Source organism: Pteropus medius, unplaced genomic scaffold (genome assembly GCF_902729225.1).
Source record: "Pteropus medius unplaced genomic scaffold, Ma_sr-lr_union100, whole genome shotgun sequence".
Lineage (NCBI taxonomy): Eukaryota > Metazoa > Chordata > Mammalia > Chiroptera > Pteropodidae > Pteropus > Pteropus medius.
This window is the reverse complement of record NW_024354500.1, coordinates 30,874,045-30,890,649: the sequence shown is the minus strand read 5'-3', so window position 1 is coordinate 30,890,649 and position 16,605 is coordinate 30,874,045. Positions and strand designations below refer to the sequence as shown.

Below are 16,605 nucleotides of genomic sequence, written 5' to 3'. Positions count from 1 at the left end.
GTTCAATATTTGAATCATCATTCACACATTTATTAGGAGACTGAGAAAAATGGAAAAGCAGATAAAACTCAGATTGCTCATTTGTAACTTCTCTGAATGAAGGAGTAGATTGAAATCTTTGTAATATGAAATTTTGGATTGCTCACATACTATTACAATTTGTGAAGCTGAATAAATAAGTGATTATAATTAATAAAAGGCAGGGAATAGTGTTTTTTCTTTCACTAATGGTTGAGTAGTTACTATCATATCAACCTTCCCACAGATAACAATGATGACAAAACAACAATTATATGAAGGTATCAGAGAGTGACCAAAAGCAAGGAGAAACTGAAGGGAGTCTATGCTTGGGAGGAGGGAATAATGGTGGGTAAATTTCAGTTTTTGTGGCTTTGACAAGCATAGCCACTATATAGAACGGATAAAATTTAATGTAGAAATTAACCAGCTAATGTTTAGAGCAGTCTGACTGGCTTGAGGAACCACCGGTGATTGGGGTGACCGTGGTAGCTGGAAAGTAAGAGGGGGAAACTTTAGAAGGGATTGAGTGAGAGTAGAAGTTCCAAATTCTGCATATAAACTTCATCCATATCTCTGACCACTTAATTATGAATAGTAGTTCATCTTCCAAGCAGCTCAGTAAAGAATAACCGAAAACGAAATTTCAGCTGCCACCTATTACAGAGGAAATAAGATGCTATGGACTCCATATTTGTGCCACACCTCCCAGCTTATATATTTAAATGTAATCTCCAATGTAATGGTATCTGGAGGTAGAGCCTTTGGAAAGTGATTAAGTCATGAGGGTACAAACTTCATGTATGGGATTGGCGCCCTCATAAAAGAGACCCCAAAGAGCTCTCTTGTCCCCTTTTAATATATGAGGACACACTGAAAAGACCATCATCTATGAATCAGGAGGCAAGTTCTCACCTGACACCAAATCGATTAGTGACTTCATCTTATACTTCCAGCCTCCAGAACTGTGAGAAATAAATTTCAGTTGCTTGTAAATCACTCAGTATATGGTATTTTTGTTATTAGCAGCCTGAATGGACTAAGGCATAATAGTTAAGAGCTGGTTTTCATCCAAGCTGACTGTGTGCTAAAACGAAACAAAAAATTGATACTCTTTGGAGCTATATAATAGAAACCAGAAACTTTATCATTCATAATATCATCCAAGATACAATTCAAAATTATTAGACATGTGAAGACACAGGAAAATGTGACCCATACTTAAAAGAATAGGCAATCAAGGGGACTAACTCTGAGATGACTCAGGTGCTGGAATTAGCATACAGGAGTTTAAAAGAGCTACTATAACTATTACTGGGTATGTAAAGGAACATATACTTAATAAATAAATAAATAGGAAATCTTAACAGAGAAATAGAAACTACATAAAAAAAGAGAACCAAATGGAAATTTTATAGCTAAAAAATACATTATCTAAAGTTGTATTTCATATGGGCTTAATAGTAGCTTGAGATGATAGAAGAAAAAACCAGTAAACTTGAATCTAGATCAATATATATCATTCAATCTGAAGAAAAGAGAGAAGCAAACAGTGGGGGTACGGGGAGAAGTAGAATCTCAAGTATAGGTGGGCAATACCAAAAAGTGTAACATCTGTAAAATTGTGTATCAAAAGGGAAAAAGGGAAAACGGGGCAAAAAAATTTGAGGAATCAATGGCCGAAAATATCCTAAATTTAGTGAAAGTTATAAGTTTTTAGAGTCAAGATTCAGTAAATTCCAATCTAGATACAGACATATATTAATCAAATTGCTAAAAACCAAAGATAAAGAGAAAATCTTGAAAGACAGAAAAAAAATGACACATTACATACAAGTTAGCACCAATGTGAAATATTGCTGATTTCTCATAAGAAACAATGAAAATCAGAAAAATATGGATCATTTTTAGAGTGCTAAAAGAAAATATTATTAACCTAGATTTCTATATCCACTGAAAATGTCCTTAAAGAATTAAGATGAAATAAAGACACTTCAGATTAAACTAAGAGAATTGTTGCCAACAGATCTTCACTGAAAGGTAAAGAGAAATGAAATCAGGTAAGAATGAAGAATACTGGAAATAATAAACATGTGAGTAAATATAAATGACTATTTTTTCCTTATTTCTTTAAAATACATATGAATGTTTAGAGAAAAAATATAAAATGTTGTGGAGATTATAACATATGGAAATGTAATACATATGAAAACTATAAAATAAAGGACCAGAGAGGTGGCAAATGATCCTAGATAATTATAAGGGTCTTATGTTTTACATTAATGAATATATTTACCCTAAATAAACTGGAATTTTAAGTATGCATATTGTAATCCCTAGAACAACAACTACAGCTAGCCAATAGACAAAATGGGATTATAAAATATGTTGATTTACTCAAAAGAATGTGAGAAAGGAAGAACAGAGGAACAAAAATCAGAGGTACAAACAGAAAACAAATGATAAAATTATAGACTTAATTTGACCATATCAATAATTATATAAAATGTATATGGGCTAAAAATTCCAAATAAAAAACAAGGGATGAAGGATAGAATTTTAATTTAATAGTAACAAGAAATCAGAGGTATTTTAAGGTTGTGACTTTGGTTCTAATTATAAAGGTTGTTGAATTCTAAACTAATTTACCCATAAGATTTTGTGTAGGCTCTCAAGTTTCTTGAATGGTTTGGGTGTCCTTCCCTTAGAGTTGGATACGTAATCTCTAGAAAATATCACTGAATTGAAGTTTGGAGAAGCTGAGACTGGGGTCTGAGTACTTCCTCTCCCAGAGGGGTTTGGGATTCTTATGCAAATTTCTTTCTAGTATCCAGCATTGCCTGATTGACTCAAGTGACTATGGGACAAAAGAGATCAGCCTCTCTAGATTAAGAAAAAATAGTACTATGACTGTTACAATTTCCTTGATAACTGCCTGTCTTCCAGTAAGACCGAAAGCTTTGTATATTTCCTTTTTGTCTCTCTAGCAGGTGAACCCAGTGCCTGGCATTTAGTAGGCATTCAACAAATACATAACACATCATGGCCTAGCCTTAGAAGTAATTTATGACTGCCTATTGGATACATTTACCTATCTACCATTTGTTAACTTTTAAAATTAATTTTATTGATGTATAAATTTTATATAATAAAAGGTTCTTATTTTGAGTGTACAGTTTGATAACTTTAATAAATATATATACCCATATAACCACCACAATAAAGATATAGAGTATTTCTAATACTCCAAAAAGTTCCCTCATGCTTTTTCCCATTAATCTTTTCCCCATTTCCTCCCAACCCATGGCTGTAGGTACCCACTGATTTATGTTGTATTGGTTTGCATTTTCTAAACTATATAGACAGACAGACGGACAGTAACAGACAGACAGAAAAATGGAATCACATAGTATGTATTCTTTTGTGTCTGGCCTCTTTTGCTCAGCATGTGTCTGAGACTCATCCTCATTATTATATGTATTAGTAGTTTGTTCCTTTTTATTGTTGTTATTCCATTGTTTAGATATAATACATTTTGTTTATTCATTCATCTTTTGATAACTATTTGATTGTTTCCAGTTTTTAGCTATTAGTAACAAAATTGTTATCAACATTTATAAACAAGCCTTTGTACAGACATATTTTTTCTGTGTGTGTGTGTGTGTGTGTGTGTGTGTGTGTGTGTTTAAATACCTAGGGGTAGAATGGCTTGATCATTAGGGTAGGTATATGCTTATAAAAATTTCCAAACTGTATTCCAAAAGTAGTTTTACCATTTTATACTCCCACTAGCAATGCATAAGTTTCAGTTTCTCCATATCTTCAGTGATACTTCAGACTGTCAATCTTTTTATCTTTAGTGGTGCCTCACTTTAAAATTCACATGCTCAAATCTCTGAACCCCCATTTGGCCCCTTTCTTAAGAGCTATCACTTTGGACTTTCGCTATTAATGACAACAATCATGCTCAAAGAATTAATGGTAGAACAACATTAATTAAACATTTATCATTCTCCTAACTTAAGAGTGTAAATTTTGCGAGGTCAAGACCTATTTGGTTTCCTGTATCTAGCACAATGCATGGTATACAGTGTGCACATTTATTAGTTATCTGTTGCTTATTATAAATAGCCCCAAATCTTAGCAGCTTAAAATAACAAACATTCATTGTTTCACACAATTTCTGAGGGTTAGGAATCCAGGAGCAGCTTACTTAGTTCAGTGGTTCTGTGTCAAGGTCTATTATGAGATTGCTGTTAAGCTATTGGCTGGTGTTACAGTCATTTGAAGGGTTGTCTAGGGCTAAAAGATTGACTTCCAAGATTATTCACTCACATGACTATTGGCAAGAGGTCTCAGTTCCTTGCTGGCTATTGTTGGCAGTCCTCAATTCCTTGCCATGTGGTCATCTCCATTGGGCTTCTCAACAGCAGCTGGTTTCTCCAAAGTGAGTGATTGGAGGGAGATAAAGATAGAAGTTGATTATAGACTAATCAGGAGACAGGAATTGTTGGGGGCCATCGAGAAGGCTGGCTGACACAGTGCACAGTGAATATTCATTGACTGAACCGATGTGTGCCTGAAACTCTCCTAAGCACTTTACTTACACCATCCCATTTAATCCTGATAACCCATGGACCATTGTTCTCATTTGAGATGATGAAATTGAGGTTTGTAAATACCTAGGGGTAGAAATTAAGGTAAAAGTTAAGCAATCTGTCCAATTCTACAAAGCCATTAGGTGGCAGACCCAAAGTTTAAAGCCAGACCTCTCTAACCCTAAAGGCTGTAAAAAATTGTTTACACTGAAAATAATATATTGCACTACTCAAAAAGAACTTGATTTAGATGATCTTTTAAATTTTGCTTATATCGAGTGTCACTCATTTGTATGTAGGAAAGAAACTAGAAATTACATCAACAAGGAAACCCTAAAATTCTTCAAGAGGGTAAAGAATTGGTTCCATATTTTCCAGTTAAGGTTATTTTCATTTTTTCTCTCTTACCAGACTAATGTTTCAGATTCTTGGCAGATCCTTGGAAACAAAGAAAGTCAAGAATTCTGCCACCGACTTCCCACAGAGTAAACATGTTTGCTGACCATTGAGTGTGCATATGGCACTGTTGCAGGGATCTACAAAGCAAGTGAGACAGTTCCTGTTGTCCAAGAGGTGACAGTTTCCTTGAGATTAAGGTGATTTAAAAATAATTGTAACACAAGGAAGTGTAAGCACCATGGACAGGCCCACAGGGACTACTTACTGAGGTTTGAATTTTTTAGAAAGACCAGCTACGTCTTTAAAACACATTTGGTGTTTATTAAAAAATCTTGTGTGACAATCCCTGTAAGTCAATAGAAGATTAAGATGAGGGAGCTAGGACTTCTTTATTTTTATTATTATTTTTAAAGCAGTTGGAAAACTTGTAAAGACAGTGACTTGTTTACCATAGCAGATTCAGTATCTCAGTCAGGAACCACAGTTTACCACTTACGGTAGCATGATATGGGGTCCTGGAATGCAAGAATGAAGAAGGGTGGCTAAGGTTCAAAGTCTGGATAGCCTTTCCTTAGAATGTAGGGATCAAACCAGGTCAAGAGAGAGAGTGAAGTGGGTAAGGCAAAGAACATAGTCTAGGGATTGCCTGGATTTAAAGAGTTAATGTGATAATGCTGGAGCAGAAATGAAAAGGACAAGGCAGTGGTACTCAGATCCATCCTCACTGGGATGCAGACAACAGGAGCTGGAAGGAAGATGCTCACTAGGCAGTCCAGGCGACCTGCCCCACCTCCCCTACTTATCCCTCCACACCAGCCCAGACTGGTCGTCGGGGGCCAAATATCTGGCCAGGAGGAACAGGCTCAGAAACTCACCTTTGCCAGCTCATTTTTACATTTGGGCTCCTGATGGGGTGCATCCATATCTATGAGAATCTCGCAGACTATACCCCCTATGCTTTTGGTGGCATGGGAAGGAGACTACCTCTTACTACGTTTATAAACAATGGTAACTGAAGACGTGTTCCCAGGTTACAGAGCCTGCAGGCGGTGCTCGCGGGCCAGAAGGCACGGCAAGGGCCGGGCCGCTGTGCAGGGCTCACACTTCTGGAACTTCTGTGAACAGCGAGCACACAAGCGATCAACAAAGCAGCAGCAAAGGCGGTGGAGACCACCCCCCTACCCCCCATCCCCGCAAAGCACGGCGCATTCCGTAGGTCGGGGTGCTCCCTGCGCGCAAGGTACGCTTTGGGGCAGTCCTGCCTGACCCCGGAAGAGAAAGTTGTGCTGGGGAAGGGGAGCAAAGAGAAGAGAGCGAGTTGAGTAAAACTTAAAATCAAAGTTGTTCTGCTCCCCTCAGACTGTCTTCTCCTCCCCCTACTCCCCGCTCATCTTTGCACTAGTCTCCTTCAGAGTCTGACTTCTTCAGAGGGACTGGCGCTCGTTAAGTTCCAGTCCGAGTTGGGGGACAGTTGAGCACCGGGCCCGCAGGTTCCTAGACCCTCTCCCGATCCAGGTCGCTGGGAAAACCCGGAGCGGAGCAGCCCCCTGCCGGGAAACGCCCTCGGCGCACGCCCACTGACGCGCATGCTCAGTCGCGCGGCGGCAGCGAGTAGGAAGCTCTGCGCGGTAGTAGCAGCAGCGGCGGCGGCTAGACTGCAGGGTGGGACGGGGCGCACCGACTGGCGGGCGGGGGCTCTGGGACGAGGCTGCGGCTCCCGCCCGAGGTTCCTGGGAGTGTTTGGGACCGCGAAGCTCTGCGCGAGGAGCCAGTGAGCACGGGAAGCAACGAACGCGGAGTGGACTGCGGGAGGAGCGGAGCCGCCGGGCGGAGCGGGCTCGGAGCCCGGGTCTCCGCGGCTCGGGACCCGGCGGCGGGGGTGGCGATGTTCCACTGCATCCCCCTGTGGCGGTGCAACCGTCATGTGGAGACCATCGACAAGCGCCACTGCTCGCTGGTCTACGTCCCGGAGGAGATCTTCCGCTACGCCCGCAGTCTTGAGGAGCTACTGCTGGACGCCAACCAGCTCCGCGAGCTGCCGGAGGTGAGTGTCCGGCCTCACCTGAGCGCCGCCCTGGGGGAGCGCGGCCGACTCTGGCCAGCCCTCGCCCTCTCTCCTCTTTTCTCTAGTCCCCTTGCGTCTCATTTGTCCCGTTTTCCATCTTCAGACTGGGCCGGCAGGTCCCGCAGGAACCACCTCTACCTGCATTCACCTGCTTCTTTCTCCTCCTCCCCTTCCTCGGTAAAAGTTTCTTTTCATTTTATGCAAAGCATCTTGATGTTTTCCAGGTAGTCACTAGAGCCTGTGCGATTTGGGGAAACATTCTGGGCTGATGAGTAGTTTAGATACATGTCTAGGTAGTAACACCTGGCACTTGTATCCGGGCAGGTAAGGAGCCAGGTAGCTTGAGTTGTTTCCTGCTAGAAGGACCGACCACGGCATCCCGCTCCCGGGGCTAGTTCCCTCACCCTACATTCCCCGACCACCATCTGGGCACTGTCTCCCCTTTGACCAGGGCAGGTCCCGGAGAGGTAGTGCGCAAGTGAGCCGCATTATCTTGGCATCTTGCAAGGAATGTGCTCTGGGCCTTATCGCTGGTGAGTGGTGCTCGGAAGAGCGCTGGCCTACCTTGGCCACGGGACCGGCCGCAAGGTTGGGCGGGGGGTTGCAGGAAGAGAACCCCTCCTGGGGAGCTGTGGGCATGTGCCCAGGTGCTCGCGGCTGCGGCCCTGCGAGAGTGGACTTGTTGCGTGGAATCAGCCGCGGTGAACGTCAGCAGAGATTCTGCCCGGCGGGCCAAGCTTTGCAGCCATCTCTCCTGCAGCGGCCGATTTCAGCCTGCTGACTTCTGCCCTAGCACTGATGCGTTACCTTTTCAGAGTTGTTTACGTAAATTGATCAGTATGCTGCGGCTGAACTTGTCAAGCGACTCTTGCTGATTGTGCTTTAATGGAGGATCGAGGACTGCAAACTTTTAACCTTCCAGCTTGCTTCAAGAATTTAGCTTTACTAATCTTAAAGAGGAAGGTATCCCAAATCCCGGGGTGTGCAGGAAGTCAATGTTCAATAATCCAAAGGTGTGCAGGAAGTAGGGAGGCTTCTGGGAGTTGGGTAGAAAGGCTGAAGGCCTGAGCCTTGGAACGCAGATAAATTGCTTGTTCTTTAGTTAACATAAAACCAAGACTTTGTCACAGAAACACTAGTCTAACGTTCTGGCTTTTTAGAATGTCCTCATACGTTCTCCAGCGCTGACAGTGTTTTGAAAAGCAGAACTGTGTGTTTTTCTCAATATTTCAAGTGTTGTTATTATTCTTGGATTAATTTTCCTTGGTTCGTGTGGAATTGATTTGATGGTTTGCTCTGTGTAATCCTGGGGATTATCCTCACTAGGATCTTTGCAAAGCCCCTCAGGCTTTATTTAGTTTAGAAGCAGAAAAACCATCTTCTAGTTCCCCCAGGCATTTATTATTTTGCAGGCATTTTCAAACACATGATTTTGCTTGGCCTTTAGCTTCCTTAAATTTGATTTAAAAGTCATAATCTCACTGCCTCAAGTTGTAATGAGTTTTAGATGATGCTATCGCCAGAAATATGGAATATGTAATTTAATACTTTTTAAGGGCTTCAAAATGAAGTTATTAAAGATTGAGTGAAAACTGTTCAACTAGAAATGTTTCCGTGCTCTTTGCGGTGTTTTTGTTTGTTTGTTTTCTTTGGTAGAACTGGAAAATTTCCTTTTACTGGATTGGCTTTTCACTCCCTCTGCAAAGGTTGTGGATTTTCCTGTAATGTTGGGGAATTCAACTTGGTCTGGGAATTATGGGTTTTGGAAATGTCAGGTATTTCTACTGAGCCTAAATGGAAACTTCTCAGAAGCTCAAAATACAGTCTGATAGCACTCTGTAAATACAGGGAATAACATGCTTTTCAAAGGCTAAAGGTATTTATTTATGGGTGATTATTTCTCTTACAGCTCTTAGATTAGTTTCATAATTTTGAGGTGGTGTAAAATCTATTTCTCCTTGACTTATTGTGCATCTGTGTTCCTGGGTGAGTACCAGCCAGATGCGAACCACCACCTCTGAAAGCACTTATATTTCATTCACAGTTAAAGTCTTTCCTTGAGTCATCCCTTGTTTAACCTCTCAGATCTGTGTAACTCATTAGCACTGTTCTCTGCTGTCCCTGCCCCCTCCTCCAACCCCTTCACATCACCAGTGGGCTTCTTGCTGACAAACTTCCAAGTCCTTCTGGTGGTGGCCATTCCACCACTAGTATGTTCCCTCTGTAATTTGTTTGGAAGCACAAAGGAGAATCCTGCACTCCCTACCTCAACAGCAAAGATACACTCTCCAGGCTTCAGCATAATGAAAAAGCATCTCCTTGTCCACTGAAAAGTCTACAATCCCTGATTTCCTCCAACTTCCTTATTTTACAAATGAGATTCAGAATTGAAGTGACTTTTTTCGGGCTATCCAGCTAGTTAGATACATAGTCCTTGGTCACCCCCTTCACATGTATCCACCAACTACATGACAGCTTTGTCCAACCTCGGGGGAATCTGGCCTCATACCCATCAAACCCCTTCTGTTTTACTCTTGTTAAAACTGGGCCTCAGTCAAACATTTATTGACCCTCCGTTATCTACTAGTCATCGGGAATATAGAGGTTAAAGAATATGTGATTCCTGTGAGCTGGTCACAGTTTTGTGGGGGAGACAGATGACTTTAACACAGGTGTGGTGACTGTGTGGTGGAGTGGACACTACAGTTATCAAACTTGATGGTTACTTAACTAATCTTCTAACCTTTTGTTGAACCTGCCCCAGCCATCCTCAGCAGTGGTTCCACCTTGTGATAGCTTCTCAATGCTGCTATTCTGTAGGGAAGGTTTAGAACACTCATCTTTAGTGTGGCTCCAGTTGGATGATAGTCTCATCATTCCTTTCCCATCCACCTACTCTCTCCACCTCCCCCAACTCAGCCCCTTTGTGATATGTATTAGTAGAGACAGTCTGCCTTGAACCTCCTCGAAGTACCCACCTGTTTTTGCTCACTCTTGTGAAAACAGCCTGGCATCCAGTAGGTACTGCTCAATCAACAGCTGTTTATCTGTTGAATGAATGTTGCTGAGTCTGATAAAAATCTTCCTCCTCTGCTTCTTTCTCTTCCCTTTAGCATATCACTGCTCCCCATCTATACTTTTCTAACATAGTCAGAAAATATTCAAGTTGGAAGTGGCTACAGAGGTAAAGATGTGAAGTTGTTTTGTCTTCCTCTGCAAGATCCTTGCCTTCACCTCTATATTTTCTCTGTGTGTCTGGCATCATCAGTTTCCCCTCGGTGTGTACTAATTCTCGAATACTTTCAAATGTATGTATTTTACTGTCATTTCTCTAGCACCAATACAGTGCCTAGTCTGATAGGCATTAAATGTTTTGAGTGAATGCATTCAAGCCTTTATAACTTAAAAATTGATTTCATCTTGTCACATCTTCTTAGAGTTCAGTTAGAATTCTTTCCATGAATGCCAGATGACCTTATTTCAAATACCTGCCCCTTCTCATCATCCTTTCTCATATCCTGCTTTTTTTTTTTTCCTAGCCCTTAGAGCACTTAACACTACCTAACTCCAGACTATATACTTGCTTACTTTTTCTTTGTCTGTCTTCCTAACTAGAACATATAAGCTCAGTTTGGGGAGGAATGTTTTGTTTGTGGCTGAACCTAGGACAGAATTTGGTACATAGTGGGTACTCACGTGTTTTTTTTCATGAATAAGTCCTTACCTGTTGTCATGGGTGGACTGTTCCTGTTTCTTAGCCATCGTAATTCCCTCCCTATAGTCTAATTGGTACTATACTCCAATCTATTGAAGTTAGTAGTGACACAAAGTCAGGATTCAGTGATCCTGCCTTGCCAGTCTTTGTTCTCTAGCTCTTCTGTGCTGGACATTTTTGACCACCTTATATTTTTGAATATTTTTATGCATGTAAACATAATTTCTATGAATGTGATTTCAGCCTCTCCAGTTATGATCTCTGTTAGAGGCTATCCATCCCCATTTGGAATAAGTCCTCCTTTTATTTTTTCAATCTAGGTCTTGTCTCCTGAACTGCCTTCTCTTCCATCAGTTCTATTTGTGAAGGATGGAATAGCCATTCTTACTGTCTCACAGGTTCGCGGACTTCTCTCCATTCATCTTGTCTCTAAGTCTTGTCATTTTTTTCTTTTAAAATGTCATCTTTCCTCTCTCAGTCCCTCATTCCCACCTGGATTCCTGCTGTCCATTGCTGGTTTTCTGCCAAGAGCTAGTCTTGAAGGAGCAGAAAGCAGGGGTGCTGGAATCAGTTCAGATGCTGCTCCATCAATTGGAAACTTTCTTCAAGTCTTAGTTTTCTCACGTGTTATAGTAGTATCTACTTTACAGGATTATTCTGGCGATTAAAGAGATAATGCATGCAAAGCACTTAGTGCACTTAGAGTTAGGTCTATGATGTCCAAGATCTTTCTAGGTACTGTGGCAGGACACTTATTATAAAACATTGTTTCTAGACTGGAGTTTGAAGACATTTTTCAGGGAGTTTGTAAGTTATTTTTTAAAACCAGAATTAAATTTTTAATGTTTTTTTAAATAATAATTTAAAAAATCATAAATTATGTAATATCTAGATGACTGTACAAATGAATAGTGCCCATGTTTCATTGAGCACTCTTTAGACTGTAGCTAAGGGGGAAGAACAGATGTGGACTTACTGCAGAAATCATGCGTTTGGGTCAGATGATGGCTGGCAGTCACATGAACAAAGGTTTCATGACACTTTGTTAGAGAGGAGTGATGAATAGCTGAAGGGGTCACAGAGCCCACGGTGGTATAGGTATGCAGAATTGCAAGGAACCTGCTCCAGGGTAGTGTTGTATTTAATACATTGTGAGCAGCCATGCAGTGTCTGTAAAATTGCATTGTCATCTGTCATGTTAAATTAATGATGAGTTCTCTTTTATTGGTTTTTACCATATTTTGAAATTGCTTCATCTTATATTTTTATAAGAGTTAAGCATAGAGAGGGCATACCTAGTATTATGTTTGGACATACTTAAATAACATTAAAATAAAAATAAGGCAAAGCTTAGGAGGGAGTCGGAGAGAGTACTTTCTTTTTATAATGGTGATCCATGCATTTCTCAAGTTAAGGCATCCGGTTCTCATTTCTCAGATATACTGTTGTTCTTTTACAGTTTAGAACTTAATTGTTTATCTGGTTCTTTTATGTGTGGGAACAACTACCCACTTCTCCTGCCCCATTCCCTTTTATCCTCCCTATACTCTACGAATGAGGAAACAGACCTGGAGAAGTTGTAAACTTAATCTCTTTGATTAAGAAATATTTAATAAGTATTTGCTGCATATTAATAATAATTTTAATAGCCATCACTTACTGAGATTTTACTGAACTCCAAACATTGTATTAAGTACTCTGCATAAATTATTTCCCTTAAACTGAATAACAGTTCACTTTAGCCATTGTAATTAGTTTTGCAAATGGAGAAACAGACGTTTCAGAAAATTATTCAAGAGGCTTGTTTAAGAAACTTAGTCAAGGTCAGTTCTGCAGTGAGCATTGTATTCCAGCTTCCTGTATGCATTCACCGCCTGGGTGCCTACCTTGGTGGGAGGAGGCCCGGCAGTGTGACAGGCTAAGGAGGGAGCCTCTACAGAACCCAGTGACAGCTTTGAGGCATTTCACATTCTCTGGGGGAGCCGAGGGAAGGCTTTAGGGGTGGTGACATTCACACTATACTGAAAGGAGGGAAAAAGCATGTCGCTGTTTCTAAGACTAGTTCTTTCCAGGTAGCTAGAATGAGGAGATATGAAAGTGGCTGGGAGTTTTACTAAGGAGTCAAGTCCTGTCTTGTAGGCAGAGTTGGCCCATGGATGGTGTGTACCTAGAGATTCATTGCAGTTAGATCTCTGTTTTAGAAAGATAATTCTGGGGCAGAGTAGAGAGTGAAGTCAGGGAGACCTGTCAGGAACCCGCTGTGGTGGTCTAGGCCAGAGGAAAGGATACAGCACCTGTGGAATGAATGGGGGTTGGCTTCATCCAAGATGTTCACACTAGGAGTTTTCTGGTCCAGTGCTCTTTCTACTGTGCCACCTTCCATGTTGTGCCATCTGAGGCATTTCATCAGTTCTTGTGGGACACTAAGTATGAAGCATTTACTTCCTTTTTGTGGACATGTTTTTCTTAGTTTTGGGGTGTGTCTGCATTCAATTTGTGAACTGCTCTCTAAGACATGGCAAGTTTTATTTGTAGGCATTGGCTCAGGGGAAAGATGTACAGCCAGATGTGCTATGGATGGGAAAAGTTTGTTTATTTGGAGTTTCAGATAAATGTGGCCGTTAAGTTTATAAAAATGCACCACAGTAACACTGGCAAAAACAGAACCTGTGGGTTTTGTTTTTAAGGGGAACATGATTGTGTACTCTATATATACTGTATCAGGGACTTCAGTTTCATCGTCCTCTGCTGATGCTTTAGAAGACTGATACTTAGAGCATTTTTGTTATTCACAAGTAACGTGGAAGTCAACTTGCTGCTTGCATGTCTTTTTAAATAAATAGATCAAGTCTTTGAGAAAAAGTAAAACTATTCACTTAGTAAAACTTTTCTAGGGTTGACAAAATTGAGTCATGGTGGTAAAATAACAAAATGAGCCTGCCTTCCTCTCTTTCCAGGTCCTTCCAGTGAGAAGGGACATCACCACCCCTCCTTTCAACCTTCTAGTGCATTATCTCTGCCAGAGTTCGTAGCTTCTGCACTCTGATAAGTAGGTACTTGGGATTTCCTTAAAAAGGACCCTTTACCACAAACTCGAAATTTGGGGGGTAAAGCATAGCTGATATTTATGCAAGAGGGTCAGAAATAGCAATGTAAACATTTCTTAGCAATGATGACAAAAATCCCAAGCATGGTCTTGCAGTACCGTGGAACAGGCATCAGGCTCCTTTGGGTGAGGATCCAGTCAGTGCGTGTTGCACGCTTCTCTCTCTGCTCACAGAAGTCTAGAGAAAGTTTGCTTATTTTAGAACTCTACCCCAAGGCTAGAAATGTTTGTCCTCTACTTTATATGATAGTTATGAGGGGTGATGAGATCATGGGCCAGATCTAAGTAAATGCATAGAAGAAGCTTCTGGATGTCCATTTACTTTCTCTTGGGTGTTATTTAGTGGATAGGAATGGTAATTTACTATTGCATGTGGTATTTTAGAAGATCTAATGTATGTGTGCCGTGTAAAATACTTCGAACTCCTAGAAGTAAGATGGAATATTTTTTTAAAAATCTTTTTTGCTCACCACTGTTTTGAAGAATTTCCTTATCAAGGCTATAACTTCTAGATTCCAGAGAAGTTGACTCAGTTGGAACAAGTTTGGTATTTCTGCTTCCAAGAACCACAAGGAATGGATTTGTTGTGTGGTGGGTAGAAGGAATTGTTACACCTAATTGTGGCATGTTCCAGACTGATTCCTGGATAGTACAGCCAGATGGAGTGGGCTCTGTCTGCCCTGACTGTGCTAGTCACCTTCCTTTCCACAGTCGACATCCACTTCTTGGGAAGAGATCATCGGGAGGGGCTGCCAGCTGACTTGTGAAAATAAGGAGCTCCAATCAGATGAACAGCTGTGAAGGCCAGAAGCAGCCTTTCTGAGCCTCTGAGGATGTGAGCGGGATTCTGACTGCTTGACTTGATTTGGAAGATTCTTGATTGAGAAGATGCTGAGACCCCCGAGCCTTCTCCTGTTAGTGCCACTGGCCTGGCTTTGAATGGTGATGTGACCTTGTTTTTACCTCATTACAGGAGTATTCTGTGTTGGATGCTTAAAATAATTCAAATAATTTTTAAAAAGTGATATTTTCCTTGATCTTTTTGAAGTGATACCAGCCATTAACAAGTTTAGAACATATCCTTATAGGTATTTTCTTTCACACACCATCTTATATTATTGTTTAAATGAAAAGAGGACCCTTACTATATAGATTGCTTTGCCCCTTGCTTTTTTTTACTTCACACTGTGTACTGGACATCTTTAATATCAGTATGTATAGATGTATTTTAGCATTGATGCTGGTACTACAGTATTCCATTGTATTGAATATACCATAATTGCTTTATTAAACTGTTCTCCTATTGCTAGACATTTAAATTGTTTCTCATGTTGTCAGTGATGAACTATGTTGGATTACATATTCTGGTACACATTATTTTGCACACTTTTGTAAATGATTCTTTAAGATAAACTTCAATAATTGTTGGATGAAAGGGTATACACTTTACAGATTTTAACAGATGTTGTTAGATTATTGGATTTTTAAAAACCTGATTTGGGTAGAAGCCTAGAGGTTGTACAGATCCACGCACTTTACAGTTAAGAAAATGAAAATCTGGAGAGGTAAAGTGACGTATCAAAGCAAACCAAAAACGTGGGCTGTTACATCTCCAACTTCTGACTCCAACTCCTGTAATCTTTTTGGAGGCTGAAATATTAGGCCTAGAGACTGGTCCATCTCTGATCCCTTTATTCTTGACTGTGACTCTTTCCCATAGGTCTGGACAAGCCCTCAGATAGGCTTTTATCAGTTAATCAGATATTTGTTCCAGGTCTTTTGAAGTCTGGCATCTAGTTCTTTCCTTCAAGTATTCTAAACTCTAGTTGGGGAGAGGAGTTTAGCATCATGGAATTTCTAATGCAGCTCAGTGCCACATGGGTCTGCAAACCAAGAGTTGCTGCAGACCCTTGGGGTAGGCTCGTTGGAGTGTCAAGAAAGCAGGACTCTGGTTTTCACTGTAAAGAGGTTCAGATGGGCTATTAAGGGAGTGTGAGGCAACACGATGCTGTGCAGTGGAGCAGACACCCACACTCTGACTTGGTTATGTTTCTGGAGCAGGATGTGAGGGCACATGAAGCTTGGGCATTAACTTGGTGTGGTGACTGTGTAGATCCACCCCTTTTCTCCATCCCTTTTGCTGAAGAGTTGGTTCAGGCCTGAATCTCTTACTTAAAGAGAAAGTACATTTAATGGTTAGGAGATTGACTGCTTTGTTGTGACACCTTGGAGAAATAACTCAGCCTCACTTTGCCTCAGTTTCTGCAACTGTAAACAGAAGGTAATAATAGTCCCTACCTCATGAAGGTGTATGAAAATTAAATGAGTTAATATGTACAAAATGCTGGGAACAGTGTCTGTTATATAGAGAGTACCCAATAAAATTCGATCATTATTATTATTATTGACTTCTTTGTGGTAGAGGTCCAAACTCCTTTATTCTTGTCTCCTTCAAATCCTTTCTCAATACTTGGTTGGAGTTCTAAAACACAGAGGTGATGGATGACTTCCTGCCACAGTGGTATCTCACACCTGCAGGATACAACCTAGCAACATTTTTGTCCTCTGCCTGCCCCTTATACCTTATTTCCTATTTCTGTCCAACTTGTACCTTGTGTTTCAGCAACAATTAGCTGCCTTTAGTTACAGACTTATCATTTCTTTTTTTGCTCACCACTTTTTTCTTCCTTCCTTCCTTCCTTCC

At 40.8% G+C, this 16,605-nt stretch overlaps 2 protein-coding genes across 2 annotated transcripts in view; one reads left to right on the top strand and one right to left on the bottom strand.

The window, feature by feature from the left end:
• KLHL31 (kelch like family member 31) overlaps window positions 1-6,494 on the bottom strand; it is a 121,311-nt gene extending 114,817 nt beyond the window's left edge. The window contains exons 1-2 of the mRNA XM_039853314.1: window positions 5,891-6,494; window positions 4,354-4,458 (exon numbers count right to left, since the gene is read on the bottom strand). The gene's annotated coding sequence lies outside the window, so the exon portion shown is untranslated. The remainder of the gene's footprint in view (window positions 1-4,353; window positions 4,459-5,890) is intronic.
• Window positions 6,495-6,634: 140 nt separating this feature from the next.
• LRRC1 (leucine rich repeat containing 1) overlaps window positions 6,635-16,605 on the top strand; it is a 116,079-nt gene continuing 106,108 nt past the window's right edge. Inside the window, exon 1 of the mRNA XM_039853315.1 lies at window positions 6,635-7,059. Within this exon, the coding sequence (XP_039709249.1) occupies window positions 6,901-7,059 (159 nt within the window). The 5' untranslated portion in view covers window positions 6,635-6,900. The remainder of the gene's footprint in view (window positions 7,060-16,605) is intronic.